General features: G+C 49.9%; 1 protein-coding gene across 1 annotated transcript; it reads right to left on the reverse strand.

The window, feature by feature from the left end:
- Nucleotides 1-958: 958 nt before the first annotated feature.
- On the reverse strand, nt 959-25,108 carry UPK1B (uroplakin 1B). The gene is made up of 8 exons (XM_038758311.1): nt 25,088-25,108; nt 18,201-18,291; nt 17,895-18,095; nt 13,091-13,165; nt 9,898-10,020; nt 6,002-6,181; nt 4,149-4,232; nt 959-1,540 (listed from the first exon to the last, which is right to left on the reverse strand). The coding sequence occupies exons 2-8, from the start codon at nt 18,267-18,269 to the stop codon at nt 1,490-1,492; spliced, it is 783 nt and encodes a 260-aa protein (XP_038614239.1). The 5' UTR covers nt 18,270-18,291; nt 25,088-25,108; the 3' UTR covers nt 959-1,489.
- Nucleotides 25,109-25,513: the final 405 nt, after the last annotated feature.

Below are 25,513 nucleotides of genomic sequence, written 5' to 3' on the forward strand. Positions count from 1 at the left end.
GAGGGGCGAACGCTGACCGGCCCGGGTCCCCCCTCATGTCCGGCGGCCCACCCCCGGGCGGATACTCTCGGCCTCTCCGGGCCTCGGTCTCCTCCTCCGTCAAGTCGGGGAGAACCAGTCCGGCTCCTGGGCCCGGAGGCTGGCGGCGAGGGCCCGGTGAATTAGCGGCGGGTGGCACGGATCAGGACAATAAAGCCGCTCACCCACACCGTAATGGCCACTGCTTCCTCTGCGGCCCGGTGACCGCGGGGCCAAGGCGGCCACACTGGGCCTCGCCGCGCGGGGAGGGCGGAGGGCGGGCTGCGGACGGCCCACCCTTATCCCCGGTTTGGACGATTCAACCCTCGGACGGCAGGTTTGAGTCGGGCCTGCCCCTCTGGCATCCCTGGGGAGGTGGCAGCGAAGGTCAAAGGTTACGCGAAGGCAGGGTGGGTGGGTGGGTAGGCCCCGGCTGGGGCGAGGCGTGCGTCAGGGCAGGCCGAACCCCTAATAATAATAATAATAATAATGGCATTTGTTAAGTGCTTACTATGCGCTGGGGAGGATACAGGTTGTCCCACGTGGGGCTCACAGTCTTACTCCCCGTTTTCCAGATGAGGGAACTGAGGCACAGAGAAGTTAAGCGACTTGCTCCAAGTCACCCAGCGGAGCCGGGTTTTGAACCCGTGACCTCGGACTCCAAAGCCCGGGCTCTTTCCGCTGAGCCACGCTGCTTCTGTCCGCTGTCCCCTCCGGTTTCTCTGACCCGATTGGCCACCGAGCTCCACCACCAAGCCCCCGGAGGACGAGAAGCAGCGTGGCCTAGTGGGTAGAGCCCAGAAGGACCCGGGTTCTAATCCCGGCTCCTCCACAAGTTGTGCGTGACCTCGGACGAGTCACTTCACCTCCCTGGGCCTCAGTTCCCTCATCTGGAAAATGGGGTGAAGACTGCGAGCCCCACGTGGGACCGTGTCCGACCTGATGAACTCATCTCTACCCCGGCGCTTAGAACAGTGCTCGGCACATAGTAAACGCTTGTTGTTATTTTTAAGGGGCGGCGAGTCATTTCCGATTTATAGCGACTCCACGGATCTACTTTCTCCAGGACGTTCCGCCCTCTGCCATCCCCTGCCACTTTTCTGACGGTTTTTCCGTTCTCGTTGTGATAGTTTCTATCCCGCTAGCGTCCGGGCTGCCTCTTCCACCTTTCCCCGGGACTTTTCCTTGCCTCAGTTTCTTCTCCAGAGAATCGGCCCTCCGGATGCTGGGCCCCAAATCTGCTAATTTTGTCTAAGTCAAGCGCTTAACAAACACTATATAAAGTGCGCCACGTGGCCAACCTGATGAGCGTGTATCTACCCTAGCGCTAAGAACAGTGCCCGGCACTTAGTAAGCGCCTAAATACCACAATTATTAAGGGACAGCAGCAGCCCCGGCGCGTGAGAGGGTTTCGGGGGGTCGCGGGGGGAGGTAGCCCGGGCGGTTTTGATCCGAGCCCACTTGCCGGTCTTCAGGGCTCAATCTGGCTCCAGTAGAACATGACGCCCAAGAGCACGCAGAACTGCAGGGGCACAGGAGAGAAAGTCAGTGAATAATAATAATAATAATAATAATAATAATAATATTGGCATTTGTTAAGCGCTTACTATGTGCAAAGCACTGTTCTAAGCGCTTGGGGGGATACAAAGTGATCAGGTTGTCCCACGTGGGGCTCACAGTCTTCATCCCCATTTTCCAGATGAGGGAACTGAGGCCCAGAGAAGTGAAGTGACTTGCCCAAGGTCACACAGCACACATGTGGCGGAGCTGGGATTCGAACCCATGACCTCTGACTCCAAAGCCCGGGCTCTTTCCGCTGAGCCGCGCTGCTTCTCTATTGGTATTTGAGTGCTTCTTGTGTGCAGAGCACTGTACTGAGCGCTTGGGAGGGGACGATACAACAATAGAGAAGCAGCGTGGCTCAGTGGAAAGAGCCCGGGCTATGGAGTCGGAGGTCATGGGTTCGAATCCTGGCTCCGCCACTTGTCAGCTGTGTGACTTTGGGCAAGTCACTTCACTTCTCTGGGCCTCAGTTACCTCATCTGGAAAATGGGGACTGTGAGCCCGTTGTTGGGTAGGGACCGTCTCTGTATGTTGCCAACTTGTACTTCCCAAGCGCTTAGTCCAGTGCTCTGCACACAGTAAGCGCTCAATAAATACGATTGAATGAATGAATGAATGAGGACTGTGAGCCCCCCTCGTGGGACAACCTGATCACCTTGAAACTTCCCCAGTGCTTAGAACAGTGCTTTGCACATAGTAAGTGCTTAATAAATGCCATCATTATTATTATTATTATTACTAAGCGCTTGGGAGAGGACAGTACAACAGTAGAGAAGCAGCGTGGCGCAGTGGAAAGAGCCCGGGCTTTGGAGTCTGAGGTCATGGGTTCAAAGTCCGGCTCCGCCACTTGTCAGCTGTGTGACTTTGGGCAAGCCACTTCACTTCTCTATGCCTCAGTTACCTCATCTGGAAAATGGGGACTGTGAGCCCGTTGTTGGGTAGGGACCATCTCTATATGTTACCAACTTGTACTTCCCAAGCGTGTAGTCCAGTGCTCTGCACATGGTAAGCGCTCAATAAATACGATTGATTGAATGAATGAATTGGGACTGTGAGCCCCCAGTGGGACAACCTGATCACCTTGTAACCTCCCCGGCGCTTAGAACAGTGCTTTGCCCATAGTAAGCGCTTAATAAATGCCATCATCATTGTTGGGTAGGGACCATCTCTAGATGTTATTTATTTATTTTATTTGTACATATCTATTCTATTTATTTTATTTTGTTAGTATGCTTGGTTTTGTTCTCTGTCTCCCCCTTTTAGACTGTGAGCCCACTGTTGGGTAGGGACTGTCTCTATATGTTGCCAATTTGTACTTCCCAAGCGCTTAGTACAGTGCTCTGCACATAGTAAGCGCTCAATAAATACGATTGATGATGATGATGATGATGTTGCCAACTTGTGCTTCCCAAGCGCTTAATCCAGTGCTCTGCACACAGTAAGTGCGCAATAAATACGATTGAATGGAATGAATGGGGACTGTGAGCCCCTGTAACCTCCCCAGCACTTAGAACAGTACTTTGCACATAGTAAGCACTTAATAAATGCCATTATTATTATATTATTATTATATTATTATTCATCCCCCGTCCCCGCCCCACGTCACTTACATCCACATCCCTATTTCTTTCTATTCCTGTCTGTCTCCCCTTCTAGACCGGGAGCTCATCGTGGGCAGGGACTGTGTCTTATGTAACAGTGTCCATTGCCCTCTCCCGATCGCTTAGTAATAATGATAGCATTTATTAAGCGCTTACTATGTGCCAAGCACTGTTCTAAGCGCTGGGGAGGTTACAAGGTGATCAGGTTGTCCCACGGGGGGCTCACAGTCTTAATCCCCATTTTACGGATGAGGGGAACTGAGGCCCAGAGAAGTGAAGCGACTTGCCCAAGGTCACACAGCTGACAATTGGCAGAGCCGGGATTTGAACCCATGACCTCTGACTCCAAAGCCCGGGCTCTTTCCACTGAGCCACGCTGCTTCTCATAGTAATGATAATGATGGAATTTGTTAAGCGCTTACTATGTGCGAAGCCCTGTCCTAAGCGCTGGTGGGGATACAAGGTGATCAGGTTGTCCTGCATGGGGCTCACAGTTATCATCCCCATTTTACAGATGAGGTAACTGAGGCTCCGAGAAGTGAAGTGACTTGACCAAGGTCGCACAGCAGACACGTGGTGGAGCCGGGGTTCGAACCCACGACCTCTGGCTCCAAAGCCACGCTGCTTCTCTGCTTAGTACACGCTGCTTAGTACAGTGCTCTGCACACAGACAGAGGCTGCATCCAGCCCGATTAGCTTCTATCCACCCCAGTGCTTAATAATAATAATAATAATAATAATAATAATAATAGCATTTGTTAGCGCTTACTATGTGTGAAGCACCATTCGAAGTGCTGGGGGGATCCGTGCAAGTGACTCTGCCAATTCGTCCTTCAAGCCGGACTTGCCCGTCGGCATTCCGGAAATGATGGTTCCTCAAGCCTCCATTCCCCCTTCTTCCCAAGGGCGTCTCCCCCACTCCCCCCCGGCCTCCACGAGCGTCCCCCGCCCGGGCCGGACACTCACCGTCCAGCACAGGATGGCGAAGCCAAACCAGGCCACACCCCAGGCCTGTCGGTTCAGCGGGTCGGAGATCATCTGGTAGCAGCCCTGTTGCCCCGGGATGGTCCGGGGGAGAGGGAAACTGAGTCAGAGAGCAGCAGGCTGGGTACTGATTGGTTGTCCCCCTTTTCCCGGGGCAGACCTTAATAGTTGTTATTTCCCGGGCCTCAGTTTCCCCTGCCGTCAAATGGCGGCTCAAGACCGCGAGCTCCACGTGGGACAGGGGCTGCGTCCAACCTGACCAGCTTGTCTCTACCCCAGCGCTTAGTACGGTGCCCGGCACCGACCCAGTGACCTTGTTTAATAATAATGATGGTATTTGTTAAGTGCTTACTATGTGCAAAGCACTGTTCTAAGCGCTGGGGAGGTTACAAGGTGATCAGGTTGTCCCGGGGGGGCTCGCAGTTTTAATCCCCATTTTCCAGATGAGGGAACTGAGGCACAGAGAATAATAAAATAATAATGATGGCATTTATTAAGCGCTTACTATGTGCAAAGCACTGTTCTAAGCGCTGGGAGGTTACAGGGTGATCGGGTTGTCCCACGGGGGGCTCACAGTCTTAATCCCCATTTTACAGATGAGGGAACTGAGACACTGAGAAGTTAAGTTGCCTTGCCCAAAGTCACACAGCTGACAGTTGGCAGAGCCGGGATTTGAACCCATGATATTTATTTATTTATTTATTCATTCATTCATTCATCTATTTACTTATTTATTTATTTATTTATTTATTATTTGTTTATTTATTTATTATTTGTTTTTTATTTTGCTTATTTATTTATTTATCTTGGTCATTTATTTTACTTATTTATTTATTTTACTTGTACATATCTGTTCTATTTATTTTATTTTGTTAATATGTTTTATTTTGTTCTCTGTCTCCCCCTTCTAGACTGTGAGCCCACTGTTGGGTAGGGACCGTCTCTCCACGTTGCCAACTTGGACTTCCCAAGCGCTTAGTACAGTGCTCTGCACACAGTAAGCGCTCAATAAATACGATTGATTGACTGATTGATCTCTGACTCCAAAGCCCGGGCTCTTTCCACGGAGCCACGCTGCTTCTCCTACCCAGACTGTGAGCTCCGCATGGGACAACCTGATGAACTTGTACCTCCCCCAGCGCTTAGAACAGTGCTTGGCACATAGTAGGCACTTAACAAATGCCACCATTCATTCATTCAATCGTATTTATTGAGTGTTTACTGTGTGCGGAGCACTGGACTAAGCGCTTGGGAAGGCCAAATTGGCAGCATCTAGAGACGGTCCCTACCCAACAGTGGGCTCACAGTCTAGAAGGGGGAGACAGACAACAAAACAAAACATAGATCACACAGATCAATCAATCAATCGTATTTATTGAGCGCTTACTGTGTGCAGAGCACTGTACTAAGCGCTTGGGAAGTACAAGTTGGCAACATATAGAGACAATCGATCATCTTAAGACTGTGAGCCCCACGTGGGACAACCTGATCACCTTGTAACCTCCCCAGTGCTTAGAACAGTGCTTTGCATATAGTAAGCGCTTAATAAATGCCATTATTATTGTTATTATTATTATCTTAGTACAGTGCCTGGCAACTAGGAAGCGCCGAACATGTTACCTGTTTGTATTAATGTCCATCTCCCCCTCTAGACCGTGAGCTCGTTGTTGGGTAGGGACCGTCTCTATATACTTCCAACTTGTCCTTCCCAAGCGCTTAGTCCAGTGCTCTGCACACAGTAAGCGCTCAATAAATACGATTGAATGAATGAATGAATGAACGAACAGCGGAAAAACGGAAAGGGATGCCGGGAATCTGGGAGCCGGGCCTCTCACCTCTTTGTGGTAGTAGCTGGGGACGCCCAACTTGCACCCGTCCAGGTTGAGCGGACGATACTGCCCGTCCCGGGCACAGCACTGGTGCGGCCAGGGGAATTCCGCGTCCTCGTGAGTGAGGCGGAAGACCGAATGGTAGTTCTGCCAGTCCGAAGGGCCGTTCACTCCGCAGCATTTTTCCTGTCAGGCCACGATGGGATGGATCGGGCGAGGGGGGGGAGAAACCGAGAATTTATTCATTTAATCTACCAATTGAGCGCTTATTCCTTCATTCAGTCGTGTTTATTGAGCGCCTACTGTGTGCCGAGCGCTTGGGAAGTCCAAGTTGGCAACATACGGAGACGGTCCCAACCCAACAACGGACAGTCTAGAAGTTTACTCTGGGCACAGTCCTGGACTAAGCCCCCCAGCACATATGTGCAGAGAAGCAGCGTGGCTCAATCAATCAATCAATCAATCGTATTTATTGAGCGCTTACCGTGTGCAGAGCACTGGACTGAGCGCTTGGGAAGTCCAAGTTGGCAACATACGGAGATGGTCCCTACCCAACAACGGGCTCACAGTCTAAAAGCTTACTCTGGGCACAGTCCTGGACTAAGCCCCCCAGCACATATGTGCAGAGAAGCAGCGTGGCTCAATCAATCAATCAATCAATCAATCAATCAATTGTATTTATTGAGCGCTTACTATGTGCAGAGCACTGGACTAAGCGCTTGGGAAGTCCAAGTTGGCAACATACGGAGATGGTCCCTACCCAACAACGGGCTCACAGTCTAAAAGCTTACTCTGGGCACAGTCCTGGACTAAGCCCCCCAGCACATATGTGCAGAGAAGCAGCGTGGCTCAATCAATCAATCAATCAATCAATCAATCAATTGTATTTATTGAGCGCTTACTATGTGCAGAGCACTGGACTAAGCGCTTGGGAAGTCCAAGTTGGCAACATACGGAGACGGTCCCAACCCAACAACGGACAGTCTAGAAGTTTACTCTGGGCACAGTCTTGGACTAAGCCCCCCAGCACATATGTGCAGAGAAGCAGCGTGGTTCAATCAATCAATCAATCGTATTTATTGAGCGCTTACCGTGTGCAGAGCACTGTACTGAGCGCTTGGGAAGTCCAAGTTGGCAACATACGGAGATGGTCCCTACCCAACAACGGGCTCACAGTCTAAAAGCTTACTCTGGGCACAGTCCTGGACTAAGCCCCCCAGCACATATGTGCAGAGAAGCAGCGTGGCTCAATCAATCAATCAATCAATCAATCAATTGTATTTATTGAGCGCTTACTATGTGCAGAGCACTGGACTAAGCGCTTGGGAAGTCCAAGTTGGCAACATACGGAGACGGTCCCTACCCAACAACGGGCTCACAGTCTAGAAGCTTACTCTGGGCACAGTCTTGGACTAAGCCCCCCAGCACATATGTGCAGAGAAGCAGTGTGGCTCAATCAATCAATCAATCAATCAATCATATTTATTGAGCGCTTACCGTGTGCAGAGCACTGTACTGAGCACTTGGGAAGTCCAAGTTGGCAACGTACGGAGACGGTCCCTACCCAACAACGGGCTCACAGTCTAGAAGCTTACTCTGGGCACAGTCTTGGACTAAGCCCCCCAGCACATATGTGCAGAGAAGCAGTGTGGCTCAATCAATCAATCAATCAATTTATTGAGCACTTACCATGTGCAGAGCACTGTACTGAGCGCTTGGGAAGTCCAAGTTGGCAACGTACGGAGACGGCCCCTACCCAACGACGGACTCACAGTCTAGAAGCTTACTCTGGGCACAGTCCTGGACTAAGCCCCCCAGCACATATGAAGCAGCGTGGCTCAATCAATCAATGAAGACTGGATGAAGACTGTGAGCCCCCGTGGGACAATCTGATCACCTTGTATCCTCCCCAGTGCTTAGAACAGTGCTTTGCACATAGTAAGTGCTTAACAAATGCCATTAGTATTATTATTATTCACTGTGCCTCAGTGACCTCATCTGCAAAACAGACTGTGAGCTCCGCATGGGACAACCTGATGACCTTGTATCTCCCCCAGCGCTTAGAACAGTGCTTGGCACATAGTAGGCGCTTAACAAATGCCATCATTCATTCATTCATTCAATTGTATTTATTGAGCGCTTACTGGGTGCGGAGCACTGGACTCAGCGCTTGGGAAGTACAAGTTGGCAACATCTAGAGACGGTCCCTACCCAATAGTGGGCTCACAGTCTAGAAGGGGGAGACAGAGAACAAAACAAAACATATTAACAAAATAAAATAATTAGAATAAATATGTACAAATAAAATAAATGAATAGAGTAATAAATACGTACAAACATATATACATATATACAGTTGGCAGAGCCGGGATTTGAACCCATGATCTCTGACTCCAAAGCCCAGGCTCTTTCCACTTTCCATTACTCTGTTTTACTTGTACATATCTATTCTATTTATTTTATTTTGTTAATATGTTTTGTTTTGTTCTCTGTCTCCCCCTTCTAGACCGTGAGCCCGTTGTTGGGTAGGGACCGTCTCTAGACGTTGCCGACTTGGACTTCCCAAGCGCTTAGTACAGTGCTCTGCACACCGTAAGCACTCAATAAATGCGATTGAATGAATGAATAGCAAGCACTTAATAAATGCCATTATCACTATTATTATTACCCCCATTTTCCATTATTATTATCCCTATTTTCCATTATTATTATCCCCATTTTCCATTATTATTATCCCCATTTTCCATTATTATTATCCCCATTTTCCAGATGAGGTCGCTGAGGCCCAGAGAACTGAAGTGACTTGCCCAAAGTCCCACAGCTGACAACTGGCGGAGCCGGGATCTGAACCCATGACTTGTGACTCCGAAGCCCATGCTCTTTCCATTGAGCAAGTCTGCTTCTCTGTGAAACCACCTGCCCAGGGTCACCCAGCTGAGAAGCGGCGGAGCCGGGATTGGAACCCACAACCCCTGACCCCCAAGCCCGGGCTCTTTCTAATAATAATAATGGCATTTATTAAGCGCTTACTAGGTGCAAAGCACTGTTCTAAGCGCTGGGGAGGTTACAAGGTGATCAGGTCATCCCACGGGGGGGTCACAGTCTTAATCCCCATTTGACAGATGAGGGAACTGAGGCCCAGTGAAGTGACTTGCCCAAAGTCACCCAGCTGACAATTGGCGGAGCCGGGATTTGCACCCGTGACCTCTGACTCCAAAGCCCAGGCTCTTTCCGCTGAGCCACGCTGCTTAAGCGCTTACTATGGGCTTACATATTTATTACTCTCTTTATTTATTTATTTTACTTGTACATTTCTATCCTATTTATTTTATTTTGTTGGTATGTTTGGTTCTGTTCTCTGTCTCCCCCTTTTAGACTGCGAGCCCACTGTTGGGTAGGGACTGTCTCTGTGTGTTGCCAATTTGTACTTCCCAAGCGCTTAGTCCAGTGCTCTGCACATAGTAAGCGCTCAATAAATACGATTGATTGATTGATTGATTGATTGATATGGGCTGTTCTAAGCACTAAAACGGTATTTGTCAAGTGCCAAACGCTGTTCTACGCGCTGGGGCAGATTCAAGGCCATGGGGTGGTCCCAAGTGGGGCTCACAGACTTCATCACAGACCGTGAACCCGCTGTCGGGTAGGGACCGTCCCTAGATGTTGCCAACTTGGACGTCCCAAGCGCTTAGTCCAGTGCTCTGCACATAGTAAGTGCTCCATAAATACGATTGATTGATTGATCGATTGATTGCCACCGAGCCACGCCGCTTCTCCGGAGGACGAATCTAGAGGAGCCGAGGCGAGCGCGGCCTGGGCCCGGGGGGCCGCCGGCCATGGCTCCTAGCCCAGCCGTCGCCCCCCCGTCCTCTCCCCGGCTGGCCGAGACCCTCGGCGACCACCTGGAGCATGAGGCGATCCCAGATGGCCGTGACCTTGTCGTTCTTGTACTGGTCGTCGTTGGTCGGGCCGCTCTGGTTCTGGTACCTTTCCAGCATCTGCCTCAGAAAGAGGTTGGGCGTGAACTGCAGAGGGTGGGAGGGTGGCGAGAGCAGAATCATCGTCATAATCATCATCATCATCATCATAATAGCATTTATGAAGCGCTTACTACGTGCCCAGCACTGTTCTAAGCGCTGGGGAGGTTACAAGGCGATCAGGTTGGCCCACGGGGGGCTCACAGTCTTCATCCCCATTTTAATAATAATAATGATAGCATTTATTAAGCCCTTACTATGTGCCAAGCACTGTTCTGAGCGCTGGGGAGGTTACAAGGCGATCAGGTTGGCCCACGGGGGGCTCACAGTCTTCATCCCCATTTTAATAATAATAATGATAGCATTTATTAAGCGCTTACTATGTGCAAAGCACTGGGGAGGTTACAAGGCGATCAGGTTGGCCCACGGGGGGCTCACAGTCTTCATCCCCATTTTAATAATAATAATGATAGCATTTATGAAGCACTTACTATGTGCCAAGCACTGTTCTGAGCGCTGGGGAGGTTACAAGGTGATCAGGTTGGCCCACGGGGGGCTCACAGTCTTCATCCCCATTTTAATAATAATAATGATAGCATTTATTAAGCCCTTACTATGTGCAAAGCACTGTTCTGAGCGCTGGGGAGGTTACAAGGTGATCAGGTTGTCCCACAGGGGGGCTCACAGTCTTCCTCTCCATTTTAGTAATAATAATGATAGCATTTATTAAGCGCTTACTATGTGCCCAGCACTGTTCTAAGCGCTGGGGAGGTTACAAGGTTATGTATGTGATATGGAGGTTATGTGATGCCAATTTGTACTTCCCAAGCGCTTAGTACAGTGCTCTGCACATAGTAAGCGCTCAATAAATACGATTGATTGATTGATTGATTACAAGGCGATCAGGTTGTCCCACGGGGGAGTCACAGTCTTCATCCCCATTTTAATAATAATAATAATAATAATAGCATTTATGAAGTGCTTAGTATGTGCAAAGCACTGTTCTAAGTGCTGGGGAGGTTACAAGATTATCAGGTTGTCCCACGGGGAGCTCACAGTCTTCATCACCATTTTAATAATAATAATAATAATAATAATGTTAGCATTTATTAAGCACTTACTACATGCAAAGCACTGTTCTAAGCGCTGGGGAGGTTACAAGATAATCAGGTTGTCCCACGGGGGGCTCAAAGTCTTAATGCCCATTTTACAGATGAGGTCGCTGAGGCCCAGAGAAGTGAAGTGACTTGCCCAAATTCACCCAGCTGACAAGTGGCGGAGTCGGAATTCGAACCCATGACCTCTGACTCCAAAGCCCAGGCTCTTTCCACTGAGCCACGCTGCTTCTCAATCGTGATAATAAGAATTATTAATACGGTATTTGTTAAGCGCTTACTATGTGCCAGGCACTGGACGAAGCATGGGGGTGGATACAGAGTCGTCGGGTTGGACACGGTCCCTGTCCCCCGCGGGGCTCACAGTCCCCGCTTTACAGATGAGGAAACTGAGGCCCAGAGCGGTGAAGTGACTTGCCCAAGGTCACCCAGTAGACAGGAGGTGGAGCCGGGATTAGAACCCATGACCTTCTGACTTTACCCACTAGGCCACAGAACGGGAGTGTTGTTAAGGGTGGGGGAGAGGGGTCTGGAGGAGAAGCCCCTCCCTGCCCCCCCCCAAGATCCGACTAATTGTTATTAACAATAATAATCCTAATTGTAATTTTTTAATAGTATCGGCTAAGGGCTTACTATGTGCCAGGCACTGTGCTGAACGCTGGGCTAGATTCAGGCTGATTAAGTTGGACACAGTCCCTGTCCCGCATGGGATTCCCAGTCTTCATCCCCATTTACGGATGAGGGAACCGAGGCACAGAGAATAATAATAGTAATAATACGATGGCATTTATTAAGCGCTTACTATGTGCAAAGCACTGTACTAAGCGCTGGGAAGGGAAGGGACTTGCCCAAGATCACCAAGCAGGCAAGTGGCGATATTATTATCATATGAATAATCTTATTCATATGATAACAATATTTTAGACTTTTAGACTGTGAGCCCACTGTTGGGTCGGGACTGTCTCTATATGTTGCCAACTTGTACTTCCCAAGCGCTTAGTACAGTGCTCTGCACACAGTAAGCGCTCAATAAATACGATTGATTGATTATACCGTAGTCTTATACCATATTATACCATAATAGAGAAGCAGCGTGGCTCAGCGGAAAGAGCCCGGGCTTTGGAGTCCGAAGTCATGGGTTCAAATTCCGCTCCGCCAGTTGTCAGCTGTGTGACTATGGGCAAGTCACGTCACTTCTCTGGGCCTCAGTGACCTCATCTGGAAAATGGGGATGAAGACTGTGAGCCCCCCGTGGGACAACCCGATTGCCTTGTAACCTCCCCAGTGCTTAGAACAGGGCTTTGCACATAGTAAGCGCTTAATAAATGCCATTATTATTATTATTATTACCATATTATAATCACTTCACTTATCTGTGCCTCAGTGACCTCATCTGGAAAATGGGGGTGAAGACCGTGAGCCCCCCGTGGGACAACCCGATTGCCTTGTAACCTCCCCAGTGCTTAGAACAGGGCTTTGCACATAGTAAGCGCCTAATAAATGCCATTATTATTATTATTATTACCATATTATAATACCACAATATAAAACTAATTGTGGTATTTGCTAAGTGCATAAAATGTGCCAGGCCCTGTACTAAGCGCCGGTGTAGATCAATCAATCAATCAATCAATCGTATTTATTGAGCGCTTACTATGTGCAGAGCACTGTACTAAGCGCTTGGGAAGTCCAAATTCGCAACACATAGAGACAGTCCCTACCCAACAGTGGATATAAGCTCATCGCTTTGGACACAGTCCCTGTCCCACGTGGGGCTCCCAGTCTTCATCCCCATCTTACAGATGAGGGAAGTGAGGCCCAGGGAAGTGAAGTGACTGGCTCAAGGTCATCCAGCGGACGTGTGGAGGGGCCGGGATTAGAACCCAGGACCTTCTGAGTGCCAGGCCTAGGCTCTACCCACGAGGCCACGCCGTTTTCCTATCTTCCCTGCCCTGGGCCTCAGCCTTGGAAAGAAGGACGCGGCAGGGAGCGGGAGAACTCACAAAGTCCTGCTGCGTGGCCGCTGTGATGCAGGACGCCATCTCAAACGCGTACACCACGAACATCAGGATGAGATACTGGAAGAGACGAAAACACAAACCCGTACACCGCAACCATCATCATCATCATCATCATCATCAATCGTATTTATTGAGCGCTTACTATGTGCAGAGCACTGTACTATGCACTTGGGAAGTCCAAGTTGGCAACATCTAGAGACAGTCCCTACCCAACAGTGGGCTCGCAGTCTAGAAGGGGGAGACGGAGAACAAAACCAAACATAGTAACAAAATAAAATAAATAGAATAGATATGTACAAATAAATAAATCAATAAATAAATAGAGTAAAAAATATGTACAAACATATGTACACATATACAGGTGCTGTGGTGTGCTGTGTGCTGTGGGGAAGGGAAGGAGGTAAGATGGGGGGGATGGAGAGGGGGATGAGGGGGAGAGGAAGGAAGGGGCTATATGTCGCCGACTTGCTTCCCAAGCGCTTCGAACAGAGGGTAATAATAATAATAATAATAATAATAATAATAATAATAATGGCATTTATTAAGCACTTACTATGTGCAAAGAACTGTTCTAAGCGCTATTTATTTATTTATTTATTTTACTTGTACATATCTATTCTATTTATTTTCTTTTGTTAGTATGTTTATTTTTTTAATATTTATTACCCTATTTATTTATTTATTTCACTTGTACATAGCTATTCTATTTATTTTATTTTGTTAGTATGTTTATTTTTTTAATATTTATTACCCTATTTATTTTACTTGTACATTTCTATTCTATTTATTTTCTTTTGTTAGTATGTTTATTTTTTTAATATTTATTACCCTATTTATTTACTTATTTTACTTGTACATATCTATTCTATTTATTTTATTTTGTTAGTGTGTTTATTTTTTTAATATTTATTACCCTATTTATTTATTTATTTTACTTGTACATAGCTATTCTATTTATTTTATTTTGTTAGGGTGTTTATTTTTTTAATATTTATTACCCTATTTATTTATTTATTTTACTTGTACACAGCTATTCTATTTATTTTCTTTTGTTAGTGTGTTTATTTTTTTAATATTTATTACCCTATTTATTTATTTATTTTACTTGTACATAGCTATTCTATTTATTTTCTTTTGTTAGTGTGTTTATTTTTTTAATATTTATTACCCTATTTATTTATTTATTTTACTTGTACATAGCTATTCTATTTATTTTATTTTGTTAGGGTGTTTATTTTTTTAATATTTATTACCCTATTTATTTATTTATTTTACTTGTACACAGCTATTCTATTTATTTTCTTTTGTTAGTGTGTTTATTTTTTTAATATTTATTACCCTATTTATTTATTTATTTTACTTGTACATAGCTATTCTATTTATTTTCTTTTGTTAGTGTGTTTATTTTTTTAATATTTATTACCCTATTTATTTATTTATTTCACTTGTACATATCTATTCTATTTATTTTATTTTGTTAGTGCGTTTATTTTTTTAATATTTATTACCCTATTTATTTATTTATTTTACTTGTACACATCTATTCTATTTATTTTCTTTTGTTAGTGTGTTTATTTTTTTAATATTTATTACCCTATTTATTTATTTATTTTACTTGTACATATCTATTCTATTTATTTTCTTTTGTTAGTATGTTTATTTTTTTAATATTTATTACCGTATTTATTTATTTATTTTACTTGTACATATCTATTCTATTTATTTTATTTTGTTAGTATGTTTATTTTTTTAATATTTATTACTCTATTTATTTATTTATTTTGCTTGTACATACCTATTCTATTTATTTTCTTTTGTTGGTACGTTTGGTTTTGTTCTCTGTCTCCCCCTTTTAGACCGTGAGCCCACTGTTGGGTAGGGGCTGTCTCTATATGTTGCCAACTTGGACTTCCCAAGCGCTTAGTCCAGTGCTCTGCACACAGTAAGCGCTCAATAAATACGATCGATTGATTGATTGGGGAGGTTACAAGGTGATCCGGTTGCCCCACGTGGGGCTCACAGTCTCAATCCCCATTTTTCAGATGAGGTCACTGAGGCACAGAGAAGTTAAGTGACTTGCCCAAGGTCACACAGCTAAGTGGCGGTGCCGGGATTAGAACCCATGACCTCTGACTCCAAAGCCCGGGCTCTTTCCATTGAGCCCCGCTGCTTCTCTATGAGATACCGGAAGAGACGACAACACAAACCCGAACACCGCAAACGTCAGGAGGAGGTACTAGACAAAGGAAACAACACAAAATCCTCCACCGCAAATGTCAGGATAATAATAATAATAATAATAATAATGACATTTATTAAGCGCTTACTATGTGCAATGCACTGTTCTAAGCGCTGGGGAGGTTACAAGGTGATCAGGTTGTCCCACGTGGGGCTCACAGTCTTAATCCCCATTTTACAGATGAGGTAACTGAGGCACAGAGAAGTTAAGTGACTCGCCCAAGGTCACACAGCTAAGTGGCAGAGCTGGGATTAGAACCCATGACCTCTGACTCCAAAGCCTGGGCTCTTTCCATTGAGCCCCGCTGCTTCTCTGTGAGATACAGGAAGAGACGACAACACAAACCCGTACACCGCAAACGTCAGGAGGAGGTACCAGACAAAGGAAACAACACAAAATCCTTCACCACAAACGTCAGGATGAGGTCCTGGAAGAGACAAACGCAAGGGAACCCACTGTTCTCCTCCGATCATAATGAAGATGGTATTTGTTGAGCGCTTACTGGGTGCCAGACGACTGGACTAGGCCCTGGGGCAGCTCATCAGGTTGGACTCAGTCCCCCGTGGGGCTCACAGTCTTTGTCTCCATTTGACAGATGAGGAACTGAGGCCCGGAGAAGTGAAGTGACTTGGCCAAGGTCACGCGACTGACAAGGGGCAGAGCTGGATTCCCTATGATTCCCAGGCCCGGGCTCTACCCAGTAGGCCCCACTTTTTCTCACGAGCGGGATGTGTCTCCACCTCAGCCCCATCACACTTTCCTCCTGTGCGACCCCAGGGAATCGCACGGTCCTTTGCCGCGGCCCCCTGCCTCGACTGGCACCGTGTGTTCACCTACGCAACACGACTGCGGCCTCATGCTGGCGTGGGCGCTATGTTCTCGATCAATCGATGCTATTTATTGAGCGCTTACTATGCGCAGAGCACCGTACTCAAGACTCGAAAGGACTCGGCCTGTGGGAAGGGCGGTTCTCTGACAGCACCCCCCGCCCCCATCCCTGAAACGCCTCGCAAGAGCCACGAGTCGTGGTTTGGGAGGCCTCGTCTCGGGAACACCTGCCCGAGGAGAGGAGGAGGAAGAGGAGAAGAGGTGGAAGAAGAGGAAAAGGAGGAGAAAAGGTGGAGGAAGAGGAGGAGAAGGAGAAAGAGGAGAAGAGAAAAAAGGGGAGAAGAGGTGGGGAAAGGGGAGCAGGAGGTGGGGAAAGAGGAGAAGAGGAGAAGGAGAAAAGGTGGAGGAAGAGGAGGAGAAGAAAAAGGAGGAGGAAGAGGAGGAGAAGGAGGAGAAAGAGGAGAAGGAGAAGAAGGAGAAAGGAGGAGGAGAAGAAAAGAAAAAGAGAAAGAGGAGAAGAGCTGGGGAAAAAGCAGCAGCAGGAGGAGGAGGAGAGGTGGAGGAAGAGAAGGAGAAAGAGGAGGAGGATGAAGAGGTGAAGGAGGAGACAGGAGGAGGAGAGAAAAAAGAGAAAGAGGAGAAGTGGGGAAAGAGGAGGAGGAGAAGAGGTGGAGGAAGAAGTGGAGGAGAAAGGAGGATGATGAAGAGGAGAAGGAGGAAACAGGACAGGGAGAAGAGAAAAAGAGGAGAAGAGGTGGAGAAAGGAGGAGGAGAAGAGGTGAAGGAAGAGGAGAAGGAGAAAGAAGAGGAGAAGGAGGAAACAGGAGGAGGAGAGAAAAAAGGAGAAGAGGTGGAGAAAGGAGGAGGAGAAGAGGTGAAGGAAGAGGAGAAGGAGAAAGAAGAGGAGAAAGGAGGAGGATGAAGAGGAGAAGGAGGAGACAGGAGGAGGAGAGAAAAAAGGAGAAGAGGTGGAGAAAGAGGAGGAGGAGAAGGAGAAAGAAGAGAGGAGCAGAAGGAGAAAGAAGAGAGGAGAAGGAGAAGAGGAGGAAAAGGAAGAGAAGAAGTGGAGAAAGGGGGAGGAGACAGAAGGAGGAGAAGAGAAGAAAAGAAAGAGAAGAGGTGGAGGAAGAGGAGGAAAAGTGGAGAAAGGAGGAGGAGAAAGAAGAGAAGAGGTGGAGAAAGCGGAGGAGGAGAAGTCGGTAAAGAAGAGGAGGGGAAGAGGTGGAGGAAGAAGTGGAGAAGGAGAAAGGATGGTGAAGAGGAGAAGGAGGAAAGGAGGAGGAGAAGAGAAAAAAGGAGAAGAGGTGGAGAAAGGAGGAGAAGTGGTGAAGGAAGAGGAGAAGGAGAAAGAAGATGAGAAAGGACAAAGAGGAGAAGGAGGAAACAGGAGGAGAGAAAAAAAGGAGAAGAGGTGGAGAAAGGAGGAGGAGAAGGAGGAGACAGGAGGAGAAGAGACAAAAGAAGAGGTGGAAAAAGAGGAGGAGAAGGAGAAAGACGAGGAGAGGAGGAGGAGAAGAGGAGAAAAAGAGAAGAAGTGGAGAAAGGGGGAGGAGAAAGAAGGAGAAGAGAAGAAGATAGAAGAGGTGGAGGAAGAGGAGGAGAAGAAGTGGAGAAAGGAGAAGAAAGAAGAGAAGAGAAGAGGTGGAGAAAGAGGAGAAGGAAGAGAAGAGAAGGAGGAGGAGGAGAAGGAGGAGGGTGTGGTGTGGGTGGGCCTCTCACCGCCAAGAGCAGCTTGCGGCTGGCCCGGAGGAGAGCCACGATGCCGAGGACGGCCAGGCAGAAGAGGGAGAAGCCAGTGAAGATTGCGATCCAGGCTGCGCCGAAGACGTCGTCGTTGTCCGTGGCTTCCAGCAGCCCGTACAGGCGCCAAGGGTCCGTCACGAAGAAGATGCACTCCCCCATCAGGGCCAGCCCGCTCATCTGCCGGCAACGAGACGGAAAACCGGGCCCGGGAGGTCAGCCTCCAACGGCAGCTGGGGGTCCGGGGATGGGGGACGGGGGCTCCCGGGGCCACTGGCCACTCACCGCGATGACCACGTTCCCGAACACCAGTAGGCCTTGGAGGCAGCGGACCGACGGGTCATCCTTCGCCATCTTGGGGGCTTCCCCACGCCCGCTGCTTGGACCGACGTAGACAGGACTTAAGAAATACAGTCAGAAGGAGGAGGAGGGTGGGCGGCCTAGGCCACAGAAGGGAGGACGGTGATGGGGCAAACTGAGGATGGGGATGGGCAGCCCTCAGAGAAGCAGCGTGGTTCAGTGGAGAGAGCACGGGCTTTGGAGTCCGAGGTCAGGGGTTCAAATCCCGGCTCTGCCAGTTGCCAGCTGTGTGACTTTGGCCAAGTCACTTCGCTTCTCTGGGCCTCAGTTCCCTCATCTGTCAAATGGGGATGAAGACTGTGAGCCCCCCGTGAGACAACCTCATCACCTTGTAACCTCCCCAGCGCTTAGAACGGTGCTTTGCACACAGTAAGCGCTTAATAAATGCCATTATTATTATTTCCCTTCCCTTCTGGAGAGTTGGGAGGGTTCCAGACTCGTCCATGGTGGTCCCTTATGGGGTCTCCCCTGGCCCCCGGACTCTTTCTGCCTTAACAGGAAGACCTTGGGAAAGTCATCTCTGCTTCTCGGGGCCTCGCTTCCCTCATCTGTAAAACGCGGCTTAAGACGGTGAGCTCCATGTGGGACGGGGACTGTGTCCGACCTGATTCAGTGCTTAGTACAGTGGCTGGCACATAGTAAGCACTTAACAAGTACCATTGGAAAAAAAAGAGGTCTTGGGCCTGTCCTGGAAGGGGACGTCCCCAAGAAGCAGTGTGGCTCAGTAGACTGTGAGCCCGTTGTTGGGTAGGGACCGTCTCTAGATGTTGCCAACTTGGACTTCCCAAGCGCTTAGTCCAGCGCTCTGCACACAGTAAGCACTCAATAAATACGACTGAATGAATGAATGAATGAATGGAAAAGAGCATGGGCTTTGGAGTCAGAGATCATGGGTTCAAATTCCGCCTCCACCAACTGTCAGCAGTGTGACTTTGGGCAAGCCACTTCACTTCTCTGGGCCTCAGTTCCCTCATCTGTCAAATGGGGATGAAGACTGTGAGACCCCCGAGGGACAACCTGATCACCTTGTAACCTCCCCAGCGCTTAGAACGGTGCTTTGCACACAGTAAGCGCTTAATAAATGTCATCGTTATTATTATTATTATTATTACCCCTGGGACATTGATTCTCCCACCCATTCAAAGCCTTATTAAAGGCCCACCTCCTCCCAGAGGCCTTCCCTGACAACATCCTCCTTTCCTCTTCTCCCGCTCTCTTCCGCATCGCCCGGACTCTCTCCCTTTCTTCATCCCCCTCCCAACCCCTCCCTACTTAAGTCCACGTCTATCATTTATTTCTTTCTATTCATATCTCTCTCCCCCTCTAGACTGTCAGCTCCTTGTGGGAAGGGAATGTGTCTTTTCTATTGCTGTATTATCCTCTCCCAAGCACTTAGTACAGTGCTCGACACATAGGCAGCGATTAGTATATACGATTGACGGAGTGACTGAGTCAGTGCCTATCTAGCGGGAGGTCACTTTCCTGTCTGTTTTTTGTTGTCCTCTTCCAAGCGTTTAGTCCAGTGCTCCGCACACAGTAAGCACTAGGGAAATAGGATTGACCAACTGAGTGACCGAGTCAGCGCCTATCTAGCGGGAGGTCACTTTCCTGTCTGTTTATTGTTGTCCTCTCCCAAGCGTTTAGTCCAGTGCTCTGCACACAGTAAGTGCTCAGAAAATACGACCGACTGAATGGCTTAGTCCAGTGCTCTGCACACAGTAAGCGCTCGGGAAATAGGATTGACCAACTCAGTGACCAACTCAGAGCCTACCTACCGGGAGGTCAGTTTCCTTTCTGTTTATTGTTGTCCTCTCATTCATTCAATTGCATTTATTGAGCACTTACTGTGTGCAGAGCACTGTACTAAGCGCTTGGGAAGTACAAGTCCTCTCCCAAGCGTTTAGTCCAGTGCTCTGCACACAGTAAGTGCTCAGAAAATACAACCTACTGAATGGCTTAGCCCAGTGCTCTGCACACAGTAAGTGCTCGGGAAATAGGATTGACCAACTGAATAACCAACTCAGAGCCTACCTAGCAGGAGGTCAGTTTCCTGTCTGTTTATTGTTGTCCTCTCATTCATTCAATTGCATTTATTGAGCACTTACTGTGTGCAGAGCACTGTACTAAGCGCTTGGGAAGTACAAGTCCTCTCCCAAGCGTTTAGTCCAGTGCTCTGCACACAGTAAGTGCTCAGAAAATACAACCGACTGAATGGCTTAGCCCAGTGCTCTGCACACAGTAAGTGCTTGGGAAATAGTATTGACCAACTGAGTAACCAACTCAGAGCCTACCTAGCAGGAGGTCAGTTTCCTGTCTATTGTCCTCTCATTCATTCAATCGTATTTATTGAGCGCTTACTGTGTGTAGAGCACTGTACTAAGCGCTTGGGGAGCACAAGTCCTCTCCCAAGCGTTTAGTCCAGTGCTGTGCACACAGTAAATACTCAGAAAATATGACCGACTGAATGGCTCAGTCCAGTGCTCTGCACACAGTAAGTGCTCGGGAAATAGGATTGACCAACTGAGTGACTGAGTCAGCGCCTATCTAGCGGGAGGTCACTTTCCTGTCTGTTTATTGTTGTCTTCTCCCAAGCGTTTAGTCCAGTGCTCTGCACACAGTAAGTGCTCAGAAAATACGACCAACTGAATGGCTTAGTCCAGTGCTCTGCACACAGTAAGTGCTCAGAAAATACGACCGACTGAATGGCTTAGTCCAGTGCTCTGCACACAGTAAGTGCTCAGGAAATAGGATTGACCAACTGAGTAACCAACTCAGAGCCTACCTAGCAGGAGGTCAGTTTCCTGTCTATTGTTGTCCTCTCATTCATTCAATCGTATTTATTGAGCGCTTATTGTGTGTAGAGCACTGTACTAAGCGCTTGGGGAGCACAAGTCCTCTCCCAAGCGTTTAGTCCAGTGCTCTGCACACAGTAAGTGCTCACAAAATACGACCGGCTGAATGGCTTAGTCCAGTGCTCTGACCACAGTAAGCGCTTGGGAAATAGGATTGACCGAGTGACCAACTCAGAGCCTACCTAGCAGGAGGTCAGTTTCCTGTCTATTGTTGTCATCTCATTCATTCAATCGTATTTATTGAGCACTTACTGTGTGTAGAGCACTGTACTAAGCGCTTGGGAAGCACAAGTCCTCTCCCAAGCGTTTAGTCCAGTGCTGTGTACACAGTAAGTGCTCCGAAAATACGACTGACTGAATGGCTTAGTCCAGTGCTCTGCACACAGTAAGCGCTCGGGAAATAGGATTGACCAACTGAGTGACTGAGCCAGCGCCTATCTAGCGGGAGGTCACTTTCCTGTCTGTTTATTGTTGTTCTCTCCCAAGCGTTTAGTCCAGTGCTCTGCACACAGCAAGTGCTCAGAAAATACAACCGACTGAATGGTTTAGTCCAGTGCTCTGCACATAGTAAGTGCTCGGGAAATAGGATTGACCAACTGAGTGATCAACTCAGAGCCTACCTAGCAGGAGGTCAGTTTCCTGTTTATTGTTGTCCTCTCATTCATTCAATCGTATTTACTGAGCGCTTACTGTGTGCAGAGCACTGGACTAAGTGCTTGGGAAGTACAAGTCCTCTCCCAAGCGTTTAGTCCAGTGCTCTGCACACAGTAAGTGCTCAGAAAATACAACTGATTGAATGTCTTAGTCCAGTGCTGTGCTCACAGTAAGCGCTCGGGAAATAGGATTGACCAACTGAGGGACCAATTCAGAGCCTTCCTAGCGGAGGTCAGTTTCCTGGCACACTGCCAGAACCTCACCCCAGAGCTGCCACCCTGCCAGGACGCGGCCAGCCGTGCCCGAGCCTCCCCTTGGTTTTTCCCGCAGGAGGGTGCGGCCTGAAAGGGCCGGGAAAGGGAGAGGCCGCGGCCTAGCTCCGTCTCTCCTTCCTTTCCCCTGGCTCCCCCCGCCTGCCCTTGGCCTTTGCGCCCCATTTTTGGTGGGGGGTGAGGGCACAGTGAGCCCGCCTCCCCTGGGCGGGAGCGCCCAGCCGAAGCCGGCTCAGAGGGCGTGGGCCTGGGACCCCATGTTGGCTTCAGTGGACCCCCAGATTTGGGTGCCTGGGCCACTGCGTTCAGACGATTCTGGGGGTGCCGTAGGCCTCAGCCCCCCCTAAACTGCAGGGGTGGGGGAGGAGGAGGAGAGGAGGAAGAGGAGGAGGACAGGGAGGGTGAGGGGGAAGAGGAGGAGGAAGAGGAGGAGAAAGAAGAAAAAGAGGAGGAGAGGAAGGAGGAGGAGGAAGAGGTGGAAGACCTGGAGGGTGAGGGGGAAGAGGAGGAGGGGGAAGGAAGAGTAAGGAGGAGGAGGAAGAGGAGGAGAAAGAAGAGAAAGAGGAGGAGGAGGAGGAAGAGGTGAAGGAGGGAGAAGAGTAAGAAGAGGAGGAGGAAGAGGAGAAAGAGGAGGAGAGGAAGGAGAAGGAGGAAGAGGGGGAGGAGGAAGAGGTGAAGGAGGAAGAGGTGAAGGAGGAAGAAGAGTAAGAGGAGGAGGAGGAAGAGGAGGAGAAAGAAGAGAGAGAGGAGGAGGGGAAGGAGGAGGAGGAGGGAGAGGTAAAGGAGGAGGAAGAGGTGGAGGAGGAGGGAGAGGAGGAGGAGGAAGAGGAGGAGAAAGAAAGGAAAGAGGAGGGAAAGGAGGAGGAGGAGGAAGAGGTAAAGGAGGAGGAGGAAGAGGTGGAGGGCAGGGAGGGTGAGGGGGAAGTGAAGGAGGGGGGAGGAAGAGTAAGGAGGAGGAGGAGGAAGAGGAGGAGAAAGAAGAGAAAGAGGAGGAGGGGAAGGAGGAGGAGGAAGAGGAGGAGGAGGTGAAGGAGGGAGAAGAGTAAGAAGAGGAGGAGGAAGAAGAGAAAGAGGAGGAGAGGAAGGAGAAGGAGGAAGAGGAGGAGGAGGAAGAGGTGGAGGAGGAAGAAGAGAAAGAGGAGGAGGAGGAAGAGGAGGAGAAGGAAGAGAGAGAGGAGGAGGGGAAGGAGGAGGAGGAGGAAGAGGTAAAGGAGGAGGAAGAAGTGGAGGAGGAGGGAGAGGAGGAGGAGGAAGAGGAAGAGAAAGAAGAGAAAGAGGAGGGGAAGGAGGAGGAAGAGGTAAAGGAGGAGGAGGAAGAGGTGGAGGACAGGGAGGGTGAGGGGGAAGCGAAGGAGGGGGGAGGAAGAGTAAGGAGGAGGAGGAGGAAGAGGAGGAGAAAGAAAGAGGAGGAGAGGGAGGAGGAGGACGAGATGGAGGAGGAGGAGGAAGTGAAGGAGGAAGAAGAGTAAGGAGGAGGAGGAAGAGGAGGAGAAAGAAGAGAAAGAGGAGGGGAAGGAAGAGGAGGAAGAGGTGGAGGACAAGGAGGGTGACGGGGAAACGGAGGAGAGGGGAGGAAGAGTAAGGAGGAGGAGGAAGGAGAAAGAAGAGAAAGAGGAGGAGGGGAAGGAGGAGGAGGAAGAGGTGGAGGAGGAGGAGGAAGAAGTGAAGGAGGAGGAAGAGGTGGAGGAGGAAGAAGAAGTGAAGGAGGAGGAAGAGGAGAGGGAGGAGGAGGAGGAAGAGGAGGAGGGGGAGGACAAAGAGGAGGAGGAGGAGAAGAGGAGGGGAGAAGGAAGAGGAGGACAAAGAGGAAGAGGAGAAAGAGGAGGGGGAGGAGGAAGAAGTGAAGGAGGAGGAAGAGGTGGAGGAGGAAGAAGAAGTGAAGGAGGAGGAAGAGGAGAGGGAGGAGGAGGAGGAAGAGGAGGAGGGGGAGGACAAAGAGGAGGAGGAGGAGAAGAGGAGGGGAGAAGGAAGAGGAGGACAAAGAGGAAGAGGAGAAAGAGGAGGGGGAGGAGGAAGAGGAGAAAGAGGAAGAGGAGGAGGGTGGATGACCTCTGTGCCTCAGGTCTCATCTGTAAAATGGGGATGAAGACTATGTGGGACAGAGACCATGTCCAACCCGCTTGCCTCGTATCTCCCCCAGCGCTTATTCCAGCGGCTGCCACATAGTAAGCGCTTTACAAATATCATTTTTATTATTATTTACTGAGCGCTTACTATATGCAGAGCACCGTCCTAAGCGATCGGGAGAGGTCAGTGCGGGAGAATTAGCAGACTCGTTCCCCGCCCGTAAGGAGCTGACAGTCGAAAGCTCACGTGTGTTTGAGGTTCGAAGGGTCTCCTGGAAGGTGCCCAGTGGGTCCTTGAAATCAACTGTCCAGTTCTGCGGTGGGTGGGCATCAGGAGGACAAGGGGGTCAGCGGGTGGTCCCCGCCACTCAGGGTGTCTCTCCGCCGGGCTCGGAGGAGGGTGACGGTGGCGGAGGGCGAAGACCGAATGCCAGGTCTGCCAGACGTGCCCAGCCAGTCCAGCCCCAGAAACAACTTCCTCTGCCCGTGCCCGGGTCCGACGCCCTGCCGGTTTTCCGCCCCGTCTAGCAGCGTGGGGGATAACCGTGTCTTCTTCTCCCGCTTTTGATGCTTGCTGGACTCCCCCATCCCAACCCTAAGACCCCCGGAGTGCGTGCCCATCGGTAGCGTACGGAACGGGTGAGGGCGAGGGGTCGTGTCCCGCGGTCGGAGTGCCCGCGGGCGGCACCCGGCCGGGAGTGTGGACCGCTGGGCTTAGGGAGACCGGGCGAGAGGGTGGGGATGGTTCAGGGGAGATCAGCCCCGCTGTGGCAAGCGCGACTCCACGCGTGGAGTCCGTGGCCGTGGAGGGAGCGCGACCCCTCCATCCCCATCGCGACCCGCGTTCTGCGCTTTGGGCAGGTGGCCTGCTCTGCCCTCCTGCCCGTGGAGAGCGGGACGGTGGGCGACCGGCGGGCCCGGCGGGGTTTCCTCTTTGTCCCCGACCCGGGCCCGGGCTCGGTACTCACCCCGACGCCGGCCTGACCTCTGACCTCTGACCTCCGGCGGCCGACCGCTGCCCTCCGCCCGGCTCCCCCGGGGCCTCCCGTCCACCTGTGCCACCCCTCCCTCCGCCGGCGGGCCTTTAAGGCCCCACGGGCCCGGGGGCCGGGGCCGGCCATTGGCGAGAGCCGCCCACGTGGGCCAGCTGGCGAGCGAGGCCTAGGCCGGCCCTGCCCGGACCTGTCTCCTCGCTTCCCGTCGGGTTGGGTGGAATGCGGTTAGGCCGAAACAGACCCTCCACCCCCGCCCCACCCCTGCCTCCCGTCTCCGGCGGGCCGCGGGCAGGGGAACGGACGGGCAGGGCAAGGCCGGGAGGGGACAGCCCGGCCCGGGAGGAGGGAAGGAGCGTGAGGGAAAGCGGGCACAGAAGGGGAGGACAGGAGAATCAATCA

The sequence above is a fragment of the Tachyglossus aculeatus genome, chromosome 16 (assembly GCF_015852505.1).
Source record: "Tachyglossus aculeatus isolate mTacAcu1 chromosome 16, mTacAcu1.pri, whole genome shotgun sequence".
Taxonomy (NCBI): Eukaryota; Metazoa; Chordata; class Mammalia; order Monotremata; family Tachyglossidae; genus Tachyglossus; species Tachyglossus aculeatus.